The 24,755-nt window shown below is 38.7% G+C and overlaps 1 protein-coding gene across 1 annotated transcript in view; it reads left to right on the forward strand.

The window, feature by feature from the left end:
- The window catches only part of DNAH6 (dynein axonemal heavy chain 6), a gene marked incomplete at its 5' end in the record, with an annotated part of 188,976 nt that overhangs the window by 51,653 nt on the left and 112,568 nt on the right, over nt 1-24,755 (forward strand). Inside the window, 12 exons of the mRNA XM_083353480.1 lie at nt 39-200; nt 1,961-2,098; nt 3,929-4,096; nt 6,297-6,445; nt 7,193-7,300; nt 8,224-8,779; nt 9,669-9,791; nt 10,888-11,070; nt 14,404-14,547; nt 16,054-16,275; nt 17,310-17,457; nt 23,735-23,892. Of these exons, the coding sequence (XP_083209606.1) occupies nt 39-200; nt 1,961-2,098; nt 3,929-4,096; nt 6,297-6,445; nt 7,193-7,300; nt 8,224-8,779; nt 9,669-9,791; nt 10,888-11,070; nt 14,404-14,547; nt 16,054-16,275; nt 17,310-17,457; nt 23,735-23,892 (2,259 nt within the window). The remainder of the gene's footprint in view (nt 1-38; nt 201-1,960; nt 2,099-3,928; nt 4,097-6,296; nt 6,446-7,192; nt 7,301-8,223; nt 8,780-9,668; nt 9,792-10,887; nt 11,071-14,403; nt 14,548-16,053; nt 16,276-17,309; nt 17,458-23,734; nt 23,893-24,755) is intronic.

Here is a 24,755-nt window from a genome sequence, read left to right on the forward strand (position 1 = left end):
CACGCATGTGCAGCTGAATATACGTTAACTCTCATTAGGATCGTTGCTATCTTTGCCTGATGGGAGCCCTGCAACTTGACTTAGGGGGTGCCCCAGCTGGACCTGCTGGTACTGGGAAAACAGAGACTACAAAAGATCTTGCAAAAGCACTTGCCATCCAGTGTGTGGTGTTCAACTGTTCAGATGGCTTGGATTACAAGGTATGGCACTCCAGCAGGCTAACCAAAATGGGAGAGTTGTTTTCTATAGTAAAGCGCAGTAATAGTTTCTCTAAAACAGACATGTCAAACACAAGGCCCGGGGGCTGGATCCGGCCCGCGAAGTGGTTTCATGTGGCCCGCGAAGCCATCCTGGAAACAGTGAGGGAACGGCCCCCACTGCCTTGACCCTGGCCCAGAGACCCTCCTTCTGCCAGAGACCCTCAGATCTCTCCCACTCCTGCCCAGGCCCCCATAGGCACCCTTCATGCGAACGATGTAGAGCTGGCCATGCCCACCCAGTAGGCCATACGCACTCTAGCCACGCCCACCCAGTAGGCCACGCCCACCCTGGCCATACCCACCCGTCCCCCTAAGGGCAACCGCAATGCTGATCCGGCCCTCAATGAAATAGAGTTTGACACCCCTGCTCTAAAATGATAATTTCAAAGATGAGCCAGTCATTTTCATCCAGTGCTTAACTGATCAATCCTTGGACACCTTAGCTAGAATAGAATGAGAGAATTGAATAAAAGAGCGAGTTTGAAACTATATAAAAGAAAAAAAACAAAACAACAATAATTTTATGGAGAATTAAAAATCAGTGGCCCTTGGTAAGATAGGATTTTAAAGAAATTATTTCTCAAGTTAACGATTCTTCTAGCAGAATTAATTACAGCAAATTGGGTTATTGTCCAATTATTCGATCCGTCTGTCTGTTCGGTCCCTTTCATAATGGTCATAGCAAGGTCAGTAGCTTTCTTTAGATGTGATGCCTAATCTTGGTTTATTAAATAAGCCAGAATCTGCTCCTTAAATATTCAAATACATAATTGTTTGATTTACATACATGTTTTCTGCATTGTTCAGAACTTATGAGTGTTGCTAATTCTTTTATCATTGGAAGGATGAAGAATAAATGCAAATTAGAGAGAGTCCTTAGGGGGCATCAGTCACTCTTGGAATTGTTTTGTTGTTTTGCTTTTTTTCCCCCTTAGCACTGGTTAGCCATCAGTACAAAAGTTTAACCTAGTCCCCAAAGGGGTAAACAAATGTTAGCATAAAGTGAGTGGAAAATGACAGCAGCGTCTATTAGGTCACTCAGTAATTGCATCTATTGAACTGCTGGTATAGATTCTAAGAGTAAGTATGCTTTTAACATCTACATATAAATATTTATGAATTAAATCATCCACAGTCAGATATAAAAAGCCTGGCATGGTTGCTGTAGACTGTGGAGTGTTATAAAGAAGTGCTGAAGCATGGTGGGGAAAGACGTTTGATGCCATTAAAAAAAGATGGAAAGAACTATGAAAGCATCCACACCTGCCTCTTAGTTCTTTGGACTAAGTTTCAGTTTTGAGTCTCTCCTTCATATTTCTCTTTGAAGGTGGGATAAAGCAATGTAACCATATCCATTAAATCAGAATACCATGTTTAGATGCAATGTCTAATAGCAGCACACAAAACTGTTCATAAATCAGCTTCAAACTATGGTTTGCATTTTAAATAAACCTAATTTACGGTACTTTGGGCTAATGAGCCAGTTGGCACCAAACATTCAAACAAGCCAGTGTAAAGTTGAAATAGGCTTCTGTTAGTTTGACGAAGTGATGCAGAGATTTAACACAGACCTCATGCAACTTGGATGTGCGCATTCATCCCTCTCATTACGCACTTTAGGAGTTGATACTTGAAACTACAACTGATCCGAGGATAAACTTTTAAGACAACATAATAACAGTGTATGCCTATTATTTCAGATGATGGGGCGCTTCTTCAGTGGCTTGGCACAGTCTGGAGCCTGGTGCTGCTTTGATGAATTCAATCGAATTGATATTGAAGTTCTGTCTGTTATTGCCCAACAACTGATTACAATAAGGAATGCTAAAGCAGCAAAGGTAGCAGATGCTATGTTTCATGTGTTGTTGTTGTTGTTTTAAAAAATGTAATAGGTAAATGTATTAATTAGCATCTTTTGGTTCTCTGTATCAAGAGGAGTGAACCAGGGAAGCATTTCTACCCCACCCCTCTTCAATTTTTATATAAATTCATTAACAGGACACGATTTTCATTCTTCAAAGGATGCTGATTAATGATTAGCAGTCCTGCTCTGTGCAGACATTGTTGTTATTTGATCCAGGACATAAAGTTGTTTGAGGAGAGCATTGCCATTTTCAGTGGAGCACTAATAACATAAACATCGAACGGTCCAGCTTTTGCAAAAAAACAACAACAAAACCCTAAAAAGTCATTGCTGATTTGTAAACGAGGGAGGAGAAGAAGAAGAAGTGGCTCAGCAGCTTAAAGACTCTGGATTTGCTGGCCGTAAAAGATCAGCTCTCGGTACTCCAGCAGCTCGAGCCCTTGCACCAAGGGAGGGAGCGAGTTCCCATCACTCACCTCAGCTTCTGCCAACTTAGCAACTCAAAAGCATGCGGAACTGCAAATAGATAAATAGGTACCACCCTAGTGGAAAACTAATAGCGCTTTGTGTGATAGCAAGAAACCAACTGGCGCTGGACCTGTCTGAAGACGAGACAAAATCAGTAGAGAAAAGCCCCGGATGATGCTGATACTCCCGTAGAACATTGTTAGCCAATCTATGTGTGGAGCTGGTTTGTCTCCTGCAGTGCTTCCTGGATAGCGCACAAGTATGGAAAAAAAATGAACTAGCATTCTTAGGTAGCCAAACTAATCTGTAATAACATTGTAGACTTTCTGGCTTTCAGTGTACCAGTGCCATATGCTAAGCAAATAATAAGGGAGATATTGAGCAAGACCAATGATTCAGTTACTTAACCATTGTTTTTCATTTTTTCTGATCTCCCACAAGAACACAACATGTAATATCTCAAAATACCTAGGAGAGATCTGCTGCTATATTGAGTTTTTATCAAACTAGAGGTACCCAGAATATGTTTCTCAGTTATTTTACAGGATCCAGTCTATTTTCTATTACTAGATGAGATCTAGTCCACATTTCGAAAATCTACTCTCCAAGCCCCCAAATGCACTCTTAAGACTTGAGACTGATCTGTTGAAAGTCAAGGCAAAAATTTGGGCTACCGTGTTTAATTTTTAGTTAGAATTAAACCTGGTGCCTTTTAGGTTTGGCCTTTCATATTGAATGATGCTTGCCATTCTGTATGGTGCTATCATTGTAGCTGAACTCAATTCATGTGGCTTTTCACCACAATTTCTCTTGGCTTTCGGGCTTAGGCATGCTAAACCAAGTGTTAAAACGAGTTAATGAGATAGAACATCAAAGAAATGTGTCTTTCGTTCCAAGTTATTACTTGCTTAAACCAACTAAATTTCTTTACAACTCAACACTTCCTATACGTAACAGATGCAGTGAGTTACACTCTGTGATGATTTATAGAAAATATAGGGGATACTAGCTGTTCTTATGTGATTTGAGTGACTTTGAAACATTAATTCCTTTGTTTTTATTTTTCAGCATAGACATTGGAATATGTATATAATGGAAATAAATAATGCTGAGCCATTAAACTTTGGGTTCAGCAATTTTGAGATACATTGTTTTGTTTTTATAATAAGCTGATATTACGGTTTTATGTTTTATATAAATTAATATCTTATGTTTTATGTATAATTATACTATATTCATAAAGGTTCTGATCTATGACTGAAATAAAGAAAAATATAATTTGGATGTAAATATAAATGTAAATGGCTTTCTTTCCCCCCTCTTTCTTTTACCAAAGGTCACTCGGTTTATGTTTGAAGGACGCGAAATCAAATTAATTATGACTTGTGCGGCTTTCATTACTATGAATCCTGGCTATGCTGGACGAACAGAGTTACCTGACAACCTAAAAGCACTCTTCAGGCCATTTTCTATGATGGTTCCAAACTATGCTTTGATTGCAGAGGTACTTTTTCCATACCTATTGTTAGGGCCAGTGGCAGCAATTAACAACAATAGAGCAGGTCCATCAGTCGATTGCTTACATATTTTCCCCAGCCCAGCCAACCTATCTAAACCAGATCAATGTGTTTTCCACACCTCCCGCTTAGAAGCAGTTAAAAACATGATTTCCAATCCAGGAAGGCTCTGAAAAGGGATCCTTGAGGCAGTGAGTATTTTTTGGCTAAATGGTACAAGACTAGACAGCAGGTCCAAGGTCAAACAATTCCATCTGAATCCCTCACTTTGGATTCAACCTAATAGTTTTAATAATTAATTTAAACTATTATTACTATTATTAAAACTGTTTAAAAGGTTTAATTAAAGGCATTTCTCATATACTTTGTTAATCAGGCTAATATTAGCCTTTTGCTTAAAAAAACAAGTTTACTATCTGTTCTTAACAGTTTAATTATTTAATAGATTTACTAACTGTACTAAAGATGACCAGAGCACAAGTAGGGATTTCAACTTTAGATTTTAATTATAAATTTAATAATTTATTTTGCCTTTTTTCTACTCACTGACTTTGAGTTGCTCAAAGAATGGATACTGGGAAGTGCGGGCGAGCATTATCGTGAACTGACACCACGCTGTAAGTCAGCATGCCCTGAGGCTTGTTATGGATGGCTAGTCTGAGTTTTCGTAACGTTTCACAGTAGACGTCTGAATTGATGGTCGAACCATGCTCCATGAACTTCACTAGCAGTACACCTTTGGCATCTTCACATTTGGCGGGATTTTCTATGGCACCACTTCTGGTGTGGTGTTGCTTCACGATCATGCTCGCCCCCACACACTGCTAGATGCACCCAAGAACTTTTTCAGCAGTTCCGCTGGGATGTTTTTGATCACACACACACCCCTCCCATAGCCCAGATTTGGCGCCAAGCAACTGCTACTAAGGAATTTCAAACCTTGTAAGACGTTATGAGAAGTGCCTCAATTTGAATGGTGATTATGTGAAAAAGTAATGTAATGTAGTTTTCTAATGTATAAAGTTCTATATCTGCAAGTGGCTGTCATTGATAACCAAACAGAGGTTTATTTCTGAATTGCCCGTGTATTACAGAATCAGGTAGTCCTGCTTGAAATACTTTGAAACCTCTTCCCAGAGGAGAGCAACAGAAACAGACCATAAAGTGGGTGTGTGGAGTCTCTAACAATGCTTTGAGCTGTAAGCACCTAGTGCTTATAAAATCATCCTGAATACCAGGAAGTGAGCTTCCTATGATCTTCTCAGCTATCCTTACCGCTCTCTGTATGGACTTTCTATCTGAGGCACTGCTGCCACCAAACCAGACAGTGATGCAGTTTGTTAAAATGCTGTCAATCGTGCCTCTGTAAAAAAAGTGGCCAGGACAGAAGGAGAAAGATGTGCTCTCCTCATCCGACACAGGAAATGTAGACGTCGGTTTGCACGCTTCACTAAGGATGGCGTGTGGAGAGACCAATTCAGATTGTTAGTTATCTGCACCACCACCACCCCAGATACTTAATACTGTTGACCACCTCTGTAACTGCATCCTTGATACTGAGTGGAGTATGGCTATGCCAGCTCTTTCTGAGATCTACAATGATCTCCTTTGTTTTATGAACATTTAGAACCAGGTTACTTTTATGGCGCCAGTCCACCAGAGCCTTCACCTCTTCCCGATAAGCATCTTCACTGTCGTCCCGGCTAAGACCCGCCACTGCCGTGTCGTCTCCATACTTCACAATATGATTTGTAGCAGATTTGGCACAGCAGTTGTGGGTCATCAAGGTGAACAGTAGCGGACTCAGGGCACAGCCCTGTGGGGAACCCGTACTCAAGGAGATGGAAACTTTCTTTCCAACGCGCCCAACCTGGGGCCTATCAATAAGGAAATCAAGTTATCCTGCCTTTTTAACTTCTTTTATTAACAGCTCAAGACAGTGAACCTATCTAACATTCCTTCCTCCTCCTCTTTTCTCCACAACAATAACCTTGTCAGGTGAGTTGGGCTCAGAGAGAGTGACTGGCTCAAAGTCACCCAGCTGACTTTCAGGCCCAGGGCAGGATTGCAACTCACTCTCTCCTGGTTTTTAGGCCAGCATCTTAACCAGCAGACCAAAGTGGTTCTTTAGTTATCTAGTTATGCTTGGGATTTTTGATTTTTGTAAGAATGCGGTTTATATTTCAGGTTATTCTGTATTCTGAGGGATTTGAATCAAGTAAAATACTTGCAAGGAAGATGACCCAGATGTATAAACTCTGTAGTGAACAGCTTTCCCAACAAGACCACTATGATTTTGGAATGAGAGCTGTCAAATCTGTGCTGGTCATGGCAGGGTAAAATATTTTTGTTTCTTTGTTTGTTTGTTTCCCACCTTTATTATTTTTTAGAAATAACTCAAGGCAGCAAACAGGCCCTAAATACCTTCCTCCTATTTTTCCCCCACAACAACCCTTTGAGATGAGTTGGGTTGACAGGGTGACTGACCTAAAGTCACCCAACTGGCTTTCATGGTTAAAGTGGGATTGAACTCACGGTCTCCACTTCCTAGCCTGATGCCTTAACCAGTAGACCAAACTGGCTTTCATGTTCTGCGAAATGCAATTTTATATAGAGGCTGATACATTCACGTATTGTTAGGAAAAAGCTTTATACAGTGGACTTATAGAAAATAAAATTATTTCTATGTGTAACTTCTGGGCAATAAAGCTTTTGATGAATGCCACTAAAGTGTATATTTTTATATTGACATGATTAATGACAGGTATGTACAACTTGCTATATAATAAGCAGAACAATCCATTATTTGTAGTTGTTTTATGAGGGTTTAATTCATCTATTTTAACAATCTGTATATGATTGTGAAACAAAACGTATAAAGCACCTAACAATGAGAAACAACATTGGTATATAATAAAACATGTTTTACTGACCCAGTAGCAATATTTAACTGATAACTATAAATTTAGGATTTTGTAGTTATTAGAGAAGACCTTTATAAACTTCCAATTTCCATATATGTCTAAAGTAACTGACATACTAATGTTAATATAAACTTAAAATACTGTTTTCTGTAAATTTAGATCACTAAAGAGAGAGCATCCAAACTTGAATGAAGATGTGGTTTTAATAAGAGCCTTACGAGATTCGAATCTCCCAAAATTTCTTGCAGATGATGCTCTTTTGTTCAGGTACTTTTAAAATTTATTCTTACTTTTTTATTTCATTATAAGATCCACAATGAAACAAAAATGAAAACAGACGGTTTCCTTAAACTCTTCAGCAGTTGAAACCAGATCCAGAAACGGATTGTGAATCAATAAGTATGCTAAAGATTTGATTCCATTCTTCAGTCTGAATTAACAATCTTAAGGTCTATTCTGTATGATTGCAATTAGTTAGTCTATTGTTGTTTCAAAGGCAATCCCATCATGACTGTAGTGTAATAATCCAGCCAAGAGGCTGAAGCTGTATAATAATAATAAGAGTGCCTTTGTTTCTGTTGATTCCAAACATATATGTACACTAAGCAGATAAAGATTTGCTTAGCTACAGTGAGATGGGTGGCAAACAAATTTAATACATACATACATACATACATACATACATACATACATACATACTTATTTACTTCTTAGGACAATATTGGATGAGTGAGTTCCTGTAAAGTGGAAATCCAGATTTCATTATGAATATTTCTCATTTCTGGTTATCTTCTGTGATATTGTTTCTCTGACTGCTTCAGTTTAATACATGGAGGTGGCAAGGACAAGGCAATTTTGAACTTAAAAGTTTTGAATCTGGGATTTTTATTTTACCTAGTGAATATTTACAGCTACCTTGTTATGCCCATTTTTTGTACTCCGGCCATGGTTGGGGAATAGAGAACCATGATTCCCAGTTTGGTTTTTTACCCAACCATGTCTGTCAGCATTTCAGTTGAGAGATGGGGTAAAAGAAAAGGAGAATTAGAGGAATTAACAACAGAATGCAAATCCTCACATTTGTTGAAATGTAAAATGTTCTCTTTGATAGCTTAAATTTTGCACTGGTGGTGATGGGGTACCAACAAAGTAAATAAACGAGCAAATCTCTTGTGCTTCATTTCTTTCAGTGGAATTATATCTGACCTTTTTCCTGGCGTCATAATCCCAGAACATAATTATGGAGTGCTACAGTCGACAATAATAGATACCATTCTTTCCAAAGGATTGCAGACCGAAGCTACCATGATTCGTAAAGTGATTCAGCTGTACGAAACTATGCTGGTAAGGCATGGGGTCATGCTTGTTGGACCAACAGGAGGTGGAAAAACTACAGTTTATCAAATTTTGGCAGATACACTTGGAACTTTACATAAAGCAGGTGAGGAATATCATTTTTTCCAGCCAGTTAAAACATATGTTCTGAATCCTAAATCAATAACTATGGGTGAGCTATATGGTGAAGTTAACAATTTAACCCTGGAATGGAAAGATGGCTTAATGGCACTTAGTGTGCGAGCTGCTGTAGTTGACACCTCTGAAGATCATAAATGGATCATCAGTGATGGACCCGTGGATGCACTATGGATCGAAAATCTGAACACGGTTCTAGATGACAACAAGATGCTTTGTTTGGCTAACAGTGAAAGAATCAAACTGACGCCATCCATCCATATGATGTTTGAGGTAATTTACATTCTTAGTTTTAATGGATTTTCTAAACGCTATATTCAGAGTATCACTGGATTTCACTGGGTTTGTTTCAGTGCTTTTCTCAAGAACAGCATCGTGGTTCAGATCTTCAAAACTAGTTTGATTTGGGTAAACATGGAAGCCTCTATTAACCATGTCTTATTCAAAATATAAAAATGAGCTCTAACTTTGTCTCTTACATTTTAGCACTGGGGGAATTGCTGTTTTCAAGGTTTTTGTTTCTTGTATTTCTTCTATATGAGGCAATAAATGTTGTGTAGCCTAAAACCTTGCTTGCATTGTTATGCAACTGAACAACAATTTTACATCTGCCCTATATTTAAAGTTGTTTTTTAAATTATGTATGACTTCATAATTTGACTATCTTATGAGTTGCCTCTGTTGCTGGAAGAAGCAAACCAGTGTGTGCTGTTGACTCAAGTTGATAGGGCAGAAGGAAATATCGATAACTTCATCTTCCAGGATGGGAAATAATTTCTTTCCATTCTAAACATTGGAAAATTTTTATTTTGTTTTTTTTTAATGAAAATTACAAGACTGGAATAAATATTCCCTTAATGTTATTACTGTATTTGAGAAATACTGTACCCTGGATCTCTTCCTATTTTTTTTTACTCTTGTGTGATTAGAGTTTTGAGGTAGGATATGAAAGATTTGGAAGTCCTTCTTCAGAGACCCAAGGTGAAATCCTGAAGCTTTCCTCTTTGCTGTGAAAGCCAACAATGCTTTTATCTGTCTGGGATTACAATCTCAATTAACCAAGAGATGTTATTTCTGAACCAAAGATCCAACTTTAGCTGCATTGCTATCTTTGCTAAGAATATGCTGAACTAGAAACAGGTGCAGTGTCTATGAATTTTAGGTAGAAGACTTAAGAGTTGCTTCTCCTGCCACAGTAAGCCGATGTGGAATGGTATACATTGACCCAGAGGAATTGAAGTGGATGCCCTATGTCAAAACATGGATGGCAGGCCTTGAAGAAAAAGTATGTTTTATCTAGTACACAATAATAACTAAGCATTTTGCACATTTTTGTTAAGACCGAATATTCTCTGAGGCCACCTTTGTTATAGGCCCCACATTTATGTAACGTACTGGTCCCAGAAGAACCCTTGGCCTTTTTTGTTCTGGTATTCAAGCAGATATTGAATGTTTTTCTCAGTGCTTTTTTTGTAAAAAAAAAAAGCGCTGGAACTCACACACATCATACAACCCACCTTGCCTACCCTACAGGGTTCCATCCGAAAAAGGTGCCGGAACTCCATTCTGGGCGTTCTATGACAAAAAAAAGCCTTGGTTTTTCTTTTTTTTCAAACATGCCTTTGGTGTTACGCTACATTGGGCAATCAGCATGTTATATTTGATGGCCATGCAATTTATTTTTAACTTATCTATATTGTTGTAAGGTGTCCAGAACTTGGGATGGGCAGCATAGGGAAGGGAGGGAGGGAGGGAGGAGATTCTCAATTCCCATAATCTGTTTTTTCATTGTTGAAATGGCTTTGTAAAACGGCTATAAACTTAGGTATCTTCCCTCTGGGCATACCAGTACCTTCTTTTGTTTCTCATTTGTCCTATTTTTGTCTCTAGACCTATTAGCGCAGGAGACTTTAGAGTGCAATACTATATTCATGCGGTGGCTCAGTGGGTTAGGACACTGAGCTTGTCGATCAGAAGGTCAGCAGTTTGGCGGGTCGAATCCCGAGTGCCGCGTAACATAGTGAGCGCCTGTTACTCGTCCCAGCTTCTGCCAACCTAGCAGTTCGAAAGCACGTAAAAAATGCAAGTAGAAAAATAGGGACCACTACGGTGGGAAGGTAACAGCGTTCCGTGCGCCTTTGGCGTCAAGTCATGCCGGCCACATGACCACGGAGACGTCCTCGGACAAGCGCTGGCTCTTCGGCTTTGAAACGGAGATGAGCACCGGCCCCTAGAGCCGGAAACGACTAGCACGCATGTGCGGGGGAACCTTTACCTTTACTATATTCACTAATATATCAGATTTGCTTTCTTATGAAATGTACATTTTTCTGACTAGGTGAGGAAACAATAATTGTACGACAATATTGATTTTTGTTTAGCTCAATGAAGAAACAAGAACATATTTGTTCGAACTCTTTTCGCGTTATGTTGAAGATGGTCTAAAATATGTTCACAAAAAGTGTTCCCAAGCCATATCACAAGTGGACATCAGTAAAGTTGTTACTCTTTGCTGTTTACTGGAGTCATTACTTCTTGGAAAGGCAGGACCCAGTATGAACTTGGTATGTCTGTTTGCTTTTCCCCTTGTATAATTTCTTTTCTTTTCCTCTTTCTTTTTCCTACATGGTGGGATCTGATAGGTCTAAAAGGAGTAGAGGAAATTTTTAACATAATCCAGTCTTATTCTATTCTACATGTGGTCCAGCACTTGTATCCATTCATTCAGCAACTGCTCAAAGTTACGGGAGTACTGAAAAAAATGGACTTCTGACTAATCCGCATTTGTAAGTTCCCTCCATTGCAGCACCCCCATGGGCATGTGATCACAATTTGGGCATTCAGAGGCCCTGATTGCAAGTACAGTGTAGCAGTGGGCCATAGCTGCTGACAAGTAAAATCAGTGGGGACAACGAAGTCAGCGGGGAAGCCAGCAAGGAAAGTTGCGAGTTCCTCCTGTAAATTGCTCCTGCCTCCTTTTTTCCCCTGTGGAAAAACCAGTGGAGGATCTCATGCTCCATTGCCTCCCCATCTGCCTGCACTCTTTAGCAGCAGCCCCCAACCTTTTGAGCACCCGAGACCAGTTCTGTGGAGAGAGGTTTTTCCACAGACCAGAGGGGGCAAGGTTTCATGTGTTCCCTGTATCCCACAGATGTGGCTTGTTTGCGTGGCCCAATTTCTGGCATCCCGCGGCCCGGTGCCGGTCCATGGACCAGGGTTGGGGACCCTTGCTCTATAGCATGTGCCTACCTGTAGTCTGCAGCACATACTCATCCGCACCACCCCCACCAAAAACCTCTGCCCACCCTCCCAATGCTTCCAATGGCTCTCTTAAGGCCTCCAGTAATCCAGCAAAAGCCTTTGTTCACCTGCCTGACTTCCATGGTATCTGTCTGTGAGAGTTCCCCCCCCCGTCTCACAACACCACTGCACTCCTTGCTTGAGACTGCCGCTTCTTCCCACGTATGACAAACGTGGTCCAGTGGTTATGATGGCAACCGAGACTTTTGGGATTACTGTCAGTAGATGATCTGGCCACATTATGCTGCACTCTACAGCATAAGGTAGGGGGAAAACATACATTGAAAGTATCGAGCACCGTTTTACCAAACCTGCTAGAATCTAATTGTGGTATATTTTCTAAGACTAGGTGTGGAACAAACTTCATAAGCCTCTCTCTTCAGCTAGAATACACACTGCTTAAAAGACATTTCCCTTCAGACTTGTCTAAATGATTTCTGAGAGCGACAGTACAAGGAAAAATAGCTTCACATGTTGATTTCAAAGAAATACAGAGTAACACAGCCATCTGTTTAATATACGTCTAGCAATATTTCCATGCTGGTTTGTTCTATAGAAGCCAAGCACAGGAAGAATAGTTTTTTTTTCCTAAACCATCTCAGAGTTATGATAGCAGTATTCTTTATATAGCAGTGGTGTTTTTGCCTGAAGCACTATGTAGATAAAGCCTATTGTAGTAGTGATATTAACCTGTTGCTTAGAACTATAGCTAGTTAGCTATAGAAATACGTTCTGAATGTAACAATTTGAAGGCATGTATATGTAGATGTACATGTATATATCCTTCAGCTTCATGAAAATGCATTCACTTGGAATGACTTGGGCTCATGATAATGATAGGTAATGTACTATGAAACACAAAATGCAGAGATATACAGTATATGACCCATTTCAATATGTTCATTTTTGAGAACTGTAGGGGACATTAAGCAAGGATCTCATGTGACTACAACATCCAATTTCCTGCCCTGTTGACTTTGCTTATTGGAAGTTGGCAGAGAACATTGGAAATTGTGATCATGTAGCTCATTGCAATTTCATAACTGCAATCTTGATCCCAAGTGCCCGGATTATGATCAAGTGACCCACAGCAACAGCCAAAACTCCAAAGATCAGTTATAATTACTGTTTGTTCAGCATGTTCGTAAGTTTGAACAGTCAATGAGTTAATGGTAATTAAATGAAGACCACCTCTATCCCAAGCAGGAGATTCCAAATATGCGTTGACATTTTTGTTCTAGGAGAAACTTGCTGGAAACCTGTGAATATATAGTTTAATTCTGATGAATGTTCAGAACTCATTTTTCCTTAACAATTCATCTCATTTTAATTGAATGTTCATGTCAGCTCTTCAGATGAGACATGCACCATGGTTTATGATTAAGTATGAGTTTGTAACTATTGATTCCACCCTTTTTGACACCACACCCAAATGCCTTCTGTGGGTTGTTGTGAGTTTAATGTGCACTTTTTTCAAGATTCATTACAGTGTTTTATAACACTACAGTGTTATAGAAACAAATCTAAAATTGGGTTGTTTAAGTGTATGTCTTCTGTTATTAATGAATGGAAATGAAAGCAGTCAACACTTCTTTAGCTCAGGTCTACAGTTCCTGTTTCTATTCTGTATGTGAGCCACAAGCTGGTAATATTATGATTAAGTTGGATTGGTTTGGGGAAGAGGGGGTTAATGAGTGAAATTTATTACATTGGCTTAAAGCATCCATGTTATTTCTTAACCACTTTAAAATGAGAAAAATCAGGCCAATATTTAGGTGTACAAGTAGTCTTTGGTTAACAACTGCCCTGTTCGGTGATCATTTGAACTTATGACAGCATCCCCATGGTCACATGATTACCCTTGCGATCGTCACAGCTGCCTTCCGACATGATAAGGCTAGCCAATGGGGAAGCCAGCAGGAAGTCGCAAGCCTCTGTCATATGACTGTGTGCTTTTCTATTTAGGGTGATTCTTTTAGCAGCTGAACGGAGATTGTCAGTCAGGCATTGTAATATTATATTTGACATAACTATATTGCTGGTCCCAGTTGAGGTAGTGAAGTGAAGACTACCTGCATTTTGAATTATTACTTATGGAGATTAGCACCAGGTTTGCCCCTTGAAGCATCCAGAACTCCGAGGAGATTTGCAGCTTGAAGCTATATTAGTCCAGGCTAAACTCAAAACTCCAACGGCAGCATTTGGGAATAAAATATCAAAAGTTCCATGATCGTGCTTTCCAAATTGTTCAGGATGAGTGTATTGTACAAATGCATTATATTTGTTCTGAATATTGTGAATATTAGTTAATTGAGAATTGATGTATTAAAATTCTAATATATTTGTTCATAATGGCATAATGCTTAAATCTTATAAAATATGAATATAATGTGCACATATGTTTTTACACTACCAAATATTTTTCTTTCTCAAGATATGTGGAATATATATTCCTTAAAGTAGCCTGCCATTTCCCAGGGAAGATCAATTTCAATTTGCAAAATTCATATTCTTCAAGGATATTTTTCTTACATTATTTTCTATCAAAGTCACCTTTGTAGTCACCTAGCCCTAATCATCCTTTCCTATCTAAACAGGAACAATCCCGGTTAAATTCTCTTGTGTGCCAGACATTTGTCTTCTGTTATTTGTGGTCTGTGGGTGGAAATATAATGGAGAACTATTGGGATGCCTTTGATACATTTGTAAGACAGCAATTTGAAGATAATCCTGATGCCAAGGTATGAAATATATTGTGGGAATAATACTTTGGCTTTTGTGGTAATGCTCTTCATTATCATGTCGCAATAAAACAAGAGTGATTTTTCCTTTATTCAACCGCTAAAAAGAGATATTCACAAATGTTTCTGGATTCAGATATACGCCCAAACAAACATCCCTTTAAAAGAATATTAGGGCAGGAATGTGCAAAATTCACAGATTTGGGAAGAAAATATTTGGAAAGAGAACATTCTGGAACTCGGGAAAGTTCTCTTTCTCTGTAGATCTTGCTAAACCTCCTCTTGAACTGGAGATGATCCAGCAGTTTCTGGAAATAAGTTCCCTGAACTGGAAATGTTTAACATGTTCTGGACCAGTTTTCTAACCTGTTTCAGGGCTGGATCAGCTCGGCTCACCCTGAATTGCTTCTGCTTTGAAGGATGGGGACCACCCCTGGAATGGCACTTTCAAGAGGTGTTTTGGCTGAAGTAAGGTTTCCTTAAACAGACAACAAACTGCAGCAATCATGCCATTGCTGGTGCATTTCAGCAATTATCGAACAGGTGTTGGAGCCAGACAACTTGTATGCAAATGAACAACTTGACGCTTTCTTGGCTATTTTAGGCTAATGCAAGCACCTCTCTTTCCCTTTGATTTCTGGACCCAGTTCTCTATTATAATTTAGGCAATAAGAGATTCCCAATCTTTCAAACTGGGCTGTTCCTCATAATGAGGTCTCCAAGCATACCTGTGGCTCAGAATCCTAGATCAGCTACTTTTAAAACAACAAGCTCAGTAGACTAAACCTTAGTTTAAAAACAGGCTAAACAGGCGTGGTGCAGAGGTTGTTCCATGAAGCTGCAGAGAGAGAAGTGGGGGGTTCTCTCATTTATCTGATGAAAACACCCCCACTTCCACCCAATCTGTGCCTGTCAGCTCTTTTTCAGGTTTGCTGACAGGCACTGATGTTAAAAAGGCAGCTTTCCCATTGCCTGCCCCCTCTGTCAGCATTTGCTGCTGATTTCTGGGTGGGTGGGTGGGTGTGGAAGAGGAAAACAAGGTGATTTTACTCTATTTATCCTCCAGGTCTTTCACAGTAAATAAAAAAACAGCACTTGATGGCATCATTGATATAATTTTCTATCTTCTGAAAGACTCATAGACACCACTCTTGGCTCTTACACTCTGTAAGATTTATTCTTGGTTCAAAACTTAAGTAAAGCTCATTTACAATAACTGGCAAACACGTGAAATAAATAAAGTTTTCCTTCATTATTTGCTGATTCAAAATGCATAGGGTAATACCTGCTTTAGATTATTTTTTTTTTAATGGTAAATTCTGAGGATAAATGAACAAAATTCTGCCTTCGTTACTGTAGAGGAAAAACCCGAGAATGTATTTCTGCTAGTTTATGGATGAAAGAATCTGAGCAATTTATGGTTCCAACTCCTATATCTGTATTAATAGAAATATTCTTTGCTCTTAGTCCTTGGTAGAATATTAACATGGCTGTTTCACCTTCTAGCTCCCAACTTCTGGTGATCTGTGGAGTGTTTACATTGATTACGATACAAAACGCTTGGATCCTTGGGAGCGAATTATACCAACCTTTAAATACAAAAGGACAGTACCATTTTTTGAAATGCTTGTTCCTACCACTGACACTGTACGCTATGGCTTTCTAATGGAAAAATTGCTAGCTGTCCAACATTCCGTGCTGTTCACAGGAATTACTGGAGTTGGCAAAGTAAGAATTATTTGATTACATAGTGAAATTATTTTGTTCTGAAAACGAAACAAGACAACAGATTCAAAAGGACTTATTAAAAAAAAACATTTAAAAGACTGTTCATTAAGGCAATTTTTTTTTACTAAGGCCCAACCTTATGATTCTCACCATACACTTGGGTGTTGTGTAATTATTTTTTATTTAACAAATAACAGCACAAGGACTGTGAGCCAGATGAGGCATCATATGTAGAGAAGAAGACTTGAACATTTTTCCCTACTGGAGGCCGAATCACCGTTCTTCAATTAAGAGTGCCATGTATGCTCTGTTCCCAGTTCTAATCAAGACGGTGGTCTTTCACACCACAGTCCCAATCTGACTCAACCCTTTTCTCCCCATCTCTTCAATTAGCCTGTCTGTTGCCACAAAAATCACACACACGCACACACACACACACACACACACACATACAAACACACAGAGATAGACAGAGAGAGAGAGAGAGAGAGCGCCTTGGAATGTGTGCCATGACTTTGCACAAACATCCCAAAGCAGTGGAACTTGCAGCAAACTGGCACAAAACTCTTTTTTGTCAATTTGGCAAAAACAGCCAGGAGCAAGGGACCCGCATGTAAGCAACACCAAGTTGCCTCTGGTTTGATGTTAACTCTAGAGACTGTGAAGGATTACAGGAAGAGTCATAATTTCTGCATTTGGGAAAATTAATTTTCCATTACAACCATAACTTCATTATAAAAGTTATAAAAGTTCAGTATTGGCTGATCAGCTAAAAAGGAAGAAGATAAATAAATGCATTATAAATATTTTGAAAGACCTGTTGAGTCCCTTATTTAGTGGGAATGGGAAAAGAGAAAAAAAACTTGCATGCGAACATTTTTTTGGCCCCATAGAAATGGAAGAAATATGATTGGGAAATGTATTACTGCTCATAGGATTCTGTACTCTGGTCCATGTGTAGCAGTAGAGTAAATATTGGAGGGAATTACAGTATCTACATGTCCTGTTATTTATCTACTTTTTCTTTTACAAAGTCTGTAGTTGCAAGATCACTGCTTAACAAAATACAAGATGAAGCTGGCTACGTTCCTGTTTACTTAAATTTCTCTGCTCAGACTTCTTCATCCAGGACACAAGAGATTATTGAATCAAAATTAGAAAAAAAAAGAAAAAATATTTTAGGTAAAGATAAGTAAATACATTCTTTTTCTTGTAGTTGATTATTTACTTTTGTTTTTTGTTTGGTTTGCTTATCTGTACCTCTTGATCACCTAACAGAACTGAAGAAAATTAGCTTTCTGACAGGTACAATTCCTTAATATTCTTCTTCCTGTTTCAGATTTGAATGTGAAATAATATAGTTGTACCTCAAAGTAATAGCAAAAGGAAAACTGTCTTGAAATATGAATATAGGGTGCAATATTAATTGTATGTTTCAACACTTTTACACAAGAGGGCACTATTGGCATTTGAGAAATCTAATATATTCATGTTATTATGTTCTATTATGTTAACCTGAGTTTTAGTTTAATGAGGGTTTTTCAGTCAGCCTCTCCAGGAATTCCCAACTGCTGATGTTTATCAAATATGTTGAAAATATGTTGAAAACTCAGATTCTAATGAATAGTAAGTTTTTTTGTAGAAATAACAGAATAACAGTTGGAAAGGATCTTGGAGGTCTTCTAGTCCAACACCTGCTCAAGAAGGAAACCCTATATCATTGTAGACAAATAGTTGTCCAATCTCTTCTTCTTAAAAATCTCCAGTATTGGAGCACACACAACTTCAGGAGGCAAGTCGTTCCACTGATTAATTGTTATAATTGTCAGGAAATTTCTCCTGAGTTCTAGGCTGGCTCTTTCCTTGATTAGTTTCCATCCATTGCTTTCTTGCCCAGCCTTCAGGTGTTTTGGAGAATAGGTTGACCCCCTCTTATTTGTGGCAACCCCTTAGATATCGGAATACCACTATGTCACCCCTAGTCATTCTTTTTCATTAAATTAGACATGTGCAATTCCCACAACCATTCTTCATATGTTTTAGCCTTCAGTCCCTTAATCATCTTTGTTTGATCTCCTTCTTTGCACTCCTTTTAGAGTCTCAGTATCTTTTTTATATCATGGCAACCAAAACTGGTTGCAACATTCCAAATGCGGTCTTATCAGGGCATTATAAAGTGGTATTAACACTTCATGTGATCTGGACTTTTTTACTTTTTTAATGCAGCCTAGGACTCTGTTGGCTTTCTTGGCAACTGCAGCACAGTGCTGGCTCATATTTAAGCGATTGTCCACTGGGACTCCGAGATCCCTCTCACAGTTACTACCATTGAGCCAGCTACCATCTGTTCTATACCTGTGCATTTGGTTTTTCTTACTTTTCTCACCGTTGAATTTCATTTTGTTAGATAGGGCCCTGTGTTCTATCTAGTCTGTCAAGATTCAGATGTGTTGCTCCATGTTGGAGCTCTTCTTCATGTTCTGTATGAATCTTGTCAATAGGCGTGTTCAGGAGAAAAAAATATTTTGCTTTCTAACCTAAACAAGGTTTGGCCATATTTTGTTCTTGTTTTACTGATCTATTATTAAAGAAAAGAGGATAGAATTACGTGTCTCTCTTTGCCTTCAACAGAAACAGCAAAATTCCTTTTTAAGATTAATCTACTTTGCCAGGACCCCTGGGATTAACTCCCTACAGCAGCTTTTCTAAATAAATCTGAGCTTTTCTAAATAAATCTGAACCCTATATTCGCTGCTGGGAGTTTGGGATTTGCAGTGCCAAAAGATCTGATGATCTCCAGGTTGAAGAAGCTGCCTTAGATGCAAATAACTATACTACTATACTACTAAAGACAGTTAAGGTAAAAAAAATTCAACTCTGATGATCATGGGCTATCTCTCATCTTCTGTTGCCTTCAGCCAATCAAAATTTCAAAGGCTTTCTTTTGATCTCTACTTTTAACAACATATCGCTGGAAGAGAACATAAAGATGATTTACTGCATCAGTTACAGTAGACTAGTTATTTTACATATTATTTATGTCTGTCTGCCTCCTTACTGTCAGTGTGCTCTGACATGTCTGATTTTAGCTTTAAACTTACTGGTGGGACTTGGTCATAGTTCACTCCAACCTTCACCAGAAAATATAAGATAAATACCATTATATCCAGTAGAGAAAAGAAATCTATTACCGCTACTTCTACCCAAGCGTGGATACAGAACATTTGACAACTTCTGTTTCAGATTTAAATTAACTGATTAATTTAATAATCAACTAATTGTTATACACTGCCCAGAGTCCCTCTCTGGGGGAGATCAGAACTGTAAAAAAATTAAAAAATAAGTAAATAAATAAATAATCCCACAGTTGTTCTGAAAATGGTACATTAGCATTTTTCATCTTAGTGCAAAATCACAGTACCTGTTTGGATTCTAGAAAATGTACCAATTTCATCACTGCTTAACAGAAGCATCCTAGCTTAGCATGTGCCATTGTATGCACTGTGATTATCTTTTAATGTCAGCCAGATCTCTTATAACTGTGATTTAATACCTCACTATGAAACAGTATATAGGTCTAAGTGTTATTGCTATTGCTCATACATTATACTGTAAAAATATCTAAGTTACACAGTATGTGTTATTACAGCATGGAATATACAGTATAAAGTTGGTGTAAGGCATCGGGCTAGAAACAGGGAATTGTGCCTTAGGCATAAAGACAATTGAATGGTCTTGGGGAAATCACTCTCTCTCTCTCTCAGCCTAAGGAAGAAAGCAATGGCAACTCACTTCTGAAATCTTGTCAAGAAAACTGTAGGGACTTGTTCAGGCAGTTACCAGGAGTCAACACTCATTCAAAAGTGTGCACGCACACAAAAGTAGCCTTCCCCAATACGATGCCTTCCATGTATTTCTGTTATGCATATATAATCTCTCACTGGCATGATCAACAATTAGGGACTGAAAATCAAAATCAGATATTATATATCTGAACGATTTCATCTGAGAAGACTGAAGCAGAGGCATGCATTTTGAGGAGCAGCTAAGGATGAAAAGATTGAGGGGGATAGAGCAAAGCAACCAAGAAAGGTTTGTGGAAATGTAAAAAGACTATCAGAAAAATGAAGTGGATACAAAAGATCCCAAATTGCTGGAGGCCTTGGAGGGCTGAATTCAATAACTAAGGAGAAAATAGTTTGTAAATGGAGAGTTAAGGATTTACTCTCTGTACCCTCTTTGTTCATCACTCTATTGCTCTTTATCTGAAAGACAGTTAATCTGAGATCGCTTCAATTTTGACTTCTGCACATACAATATGCTCTGACTCTTTTCCTGCTACAACGTAGTTATCCAAGGGCCAGGCTTTGATTAGCCCACAGGTCTGCAACCTGTGGCTCCGGAGCCACATGCGGCTCTTTCAGCCGTCTCCTGCGGCTCCCAGTCCTCTGCCATGTGCAGTCCCCCCCCCAAAAAAAGTGGGACTAAAAAAGTTCAACCAATCAATTCAAATATGCAGGGTAGGTCCATATCTCGCCTTGGCTCCACTCTTCTGTCAAACCCTGTTCTGCACATGCGCGCATGTATGTGCATGTGGACACATTTTTTTGCGGCTCCCAGTTTTTCCTTTTGTGAGGGAACTGGTTCCGAGTGGCTCTTTCCCTGTTTCAGGTTGCTGACCCCTGGATTAGCCCTATAATCTATTTCTTGTAAATACATTAACTATTATAAATACAATTGTCATTTCTGATGCAGCTGTCAATCTTGTGTCACTAACACTTGCACAGGTTAAATTCCCACTCTCAGAAATAATTGTACAGACCCCTGTAGAATACTCCAGTCTCCAATACAAATTACTAATGTTTATGATTGCCTTCTTTCTCAACATTTTTGCTCTTGTTATTTGATTATGTCTCGGTGATTTTAGGCAAGTACTTTTTAATCTTAAAAAGTAATTTTTATGTATTCTTTATTTCACCTTCAGCTTTATGTTATTATTGGAAAGGTGGCATGGACAGGGATGTGGGGAGCAGAAATTCACATTATTTATTTATTTATTTATTTTATTTTATTTCTATACCGCCCTTCTCCCGAAGGACTCAGGGCGGTGTACAGGGCAATAAAAATACAATAAGAAATACAATATACAAAAGTTAAAAATAAGATTAAATAGAGCTAGCCCATTACAATAAATAATTAAAAATACTAAATAAAATACCCCAAACCCATTAAACCAGGCCGGCTTGTTCAAATAGGTACGTTTTCAGATCACGGCGGAAAGAGCGAAGGTCAGGAGCCATCCGGAGCTCAACCAATTCTGCCCTGAATGGCATATTACCATTTTTTTCCCTTTAGGAAAACTATATGCCTTATTTCAGTGTTCGCTGGAAGATCAATTAGTTCTCAGATGTGGTCTTTAGGTGACTAGTCAGCAAGCCCACTCTGCCAAATATATAGTGGTTTGTGGTGTTAAAGTCTTGTTTGACAAACTGAATTCTTCTGATAGCCATGACTTTGATGCTTGGGCTTATTGAAGAATACGTGCAATAAGGCAAGAAGACTTCTCTTTTGTTGAAAATAGCCTTTTAAATGCCATTATTGGTGATTAAATTGTGTGCATTCAAAAGTAGCATACCTGATTGGCTTGTTTCCCTCTGTAATTTGCATGCCTTCTGACAATTCTCATCCCTTCAGTGTGACCTCTTCAGTTTCTCTTGTTGTCCAGTCAATTGCTTCAATTTTTCCTACTTAGGAAGCCTTATTAAGGATATGATAAGCTTTCTTTGCAACTGCTCGTCCTGCCGAAGGGATGTTAAAACATTGCCATATGCCTTCATCCTTTCTGGCAATTGTCTCACTTCAGAGAGGCCTCAGCAGGTTTTAACTATAGACAACTGTTTAGTAACTATTATATCACCCATGAATATAATACCGCTGGTCATTAGTCCAAATTGGATTTTGCAAACTGTTCCCTTTCTGCCTCTGATAAAGCTTTACGTTTTCTGATTCAAAAATGCAGAATATTGCTCAAACTCTATTGCACATAGTTTTTTACATACAGTAGATATTTGCTGTAAGGTAGTCATTTTACCTTTGTTAAAAAAAAACCCATTATATATCCTTACAGTTACAAATTATATATTCTTGTATTTTCTTAATAAATGTTTTTTTGAAATGTTAGTAAAATATACAGTATATCTCTAAGAACTTCCTCTCTGTCTGTGTGCAGTTTATGCAATGGAATGTAGTGAGGAGATGGATCCCCCAGGAGGTGTATTCCAAAAGAGTAAGAGGCAACTTAGCCTTGATACTGTATGTGAGAGAAAGAGGATGAAGACAGCACCTCCCTAATAGCCCACAGAGTGTATTGTAGATGCAGATAGTAGAGTCCTTAGTCTGGCAAACTTTTGTCTGTAGCTGTGGAACAATAAAGAACTCAGCTTGGAAGAATTGCCACGTGCCCTTTTTGATTTTGAGCCTGACAGTTGTCCTCTTGATATGACAGTAATATGGAAATCATTCAATCCTGGCCACCATTTTATTAATAAAATTCTCAATTCATTTAGAGATTAAATCAGACCATAGAAGAAGTAAACTGGCAGCCTTTAATATAGATCCATTCTTCCTGTTTTTTCACAGGGTGAAAAAAATAGTGCTGTGTCCAAATGTTTGCTTCCTACGGGAGTGTCCTTTTTTTCATGTTAGGGCAGTATCCTGTCTACCTTCTTTTGTTTGCCAAGTCCCTTTCACAACAAGTAATGACATTTTTAACTTTGTTATGCGTAGATTTATCAGCACCCTTCCTTAGTATTGTTGGGTGGCAAATACTCTTAACACCTGCCAATAAGCTGGTCAACCTGCCTTCTTTTGCATGCATTAGGCTTATTCCTCTGGGTCAAGCAGCTTCTACTTTATTGATTTCCCAAGGGGACTGTGTTGCCTGACGTTTGTCAAACAGCTAGCTGTCCATCTTCTCTTAACACTACAGATTAGAAGCCAGAGCCCAGACAAATGCTGATTTCAAATGGCAGTCTTCAATAACCAGTTTGCTCTTCTATCAGCAAGCATAGATGTGTGTGGTACATGGGAGAAAGAGACTGTCTATTTTTAAATATGGCTCTTCAAACGATGATTTGTGCTTTCACACAATCTACCCACCATCCTTTTTCAGGCATATTTCTTTCAAGCCTACTATGAGAAGCGTACCTCACTTTCTCTCTTATACAGTATCTGTTTAAGGTCAAGGACCTAAATGGAGCTTCACAGAATTTGCAGTAGGGCTTCTTTCTTTGGAAAGCTTTGCTTTAGGATTTTTCAACATTGCTATGTGTAAATGAACATTTGAAGAATTAGAATTAGCCGAATTACTATACACCAAAATACTAAATATTTGGTATAAAGACCTTTATTCTGTGGCAGGGCTTACCAGCAATGGTTTCTTACCTCATGTATTGTTTAGGAGCACCAGGGAAAAAAAGAGTTGTCATTTTTGTGGATGATCTAAACATGCCGAAACTGGATCGTTATGGCTCACAGCCCCCTATTGAGCTACTTAGACAGTACCAAGACTTTGGAGGATTCTATGACCGAGATAAACTGTTTTGGAAGGAAATCCACGTAAGTCTATTTTCACTGCCTTTGACTGTTCTAATTCCATGTTTCATCAGAGACATGCTATAAATAGTGCTAATTAAGGTTCTTCTTCCCAAAGGCCGAATTCTGATACAAGTAGAGTTTTGAGACTTGTCGTTTCTTCAAGACTCTCTTCACTCCAGTTCACACAAGCAAGAAACAGAGTGGCGTTAAATGTAATGGAGGTTTTGCCCTGTGGAACAAACTGCTAATCTACTACTGTTCTCTGTGTATATCTAGGCCATATTTTTGTGCCACCGTTTGCCAAAAAGAGTCATTGTACTTGGAAGATTTCTCAATTGTTGTGGTTCTTGTTCTTATTTAAATTAGTATACAGCCCAATTTCCAATGACTCTAGGCAATTGTAGCAGTAAGAGAAAGAAGATGCAGTAAATTTGGAGAGAAGCTCTGTTCATAACAGAAAATGTGAACACTCCCTTTCCATTATGTCTTTCCTCCACATCCCAGTCTTCCATCGGAAGCTCAGATACTGCTTCATCTGTGATATTTTCTTTTCAGTGTATGTTTGGTCCACGCACATATCATACCGTATCAAGCTGCCAACAATCAGTGACAAAATGGTTGCTTTTCAGAGGTGCATTCTTTAGCAATTTTTGATCTAAAATGAAAATCAAAAAGGGTACGTTAAACCTCGGTAAGGCCCGGGGCTCCTATTTTGACGTGTAATCCTTCAATTGATGCTCCAAAATGGGCTGAAAATGTTCAAGGTTGGCTACCCGGCGACCTGCATTACTGACATGCATCTCCTAGCTCTAAGACAGAATATCAGGTTGGATCAGATATAACTAGCAGGAGGGACCCTCAGGAGAAATGGAGGCAGGAATGAT

Source organism: Vipera ursinii (assembly GCF_947247035.1).
Source record: "Vipera ursinii genome assembly, chromosome: 2".
Lineage (NCBI taxonomy): Eukaryota > Metazoa > Chordata > Lepidosauria > Squamata > Viperidae > Vipera > Vipera ursinii.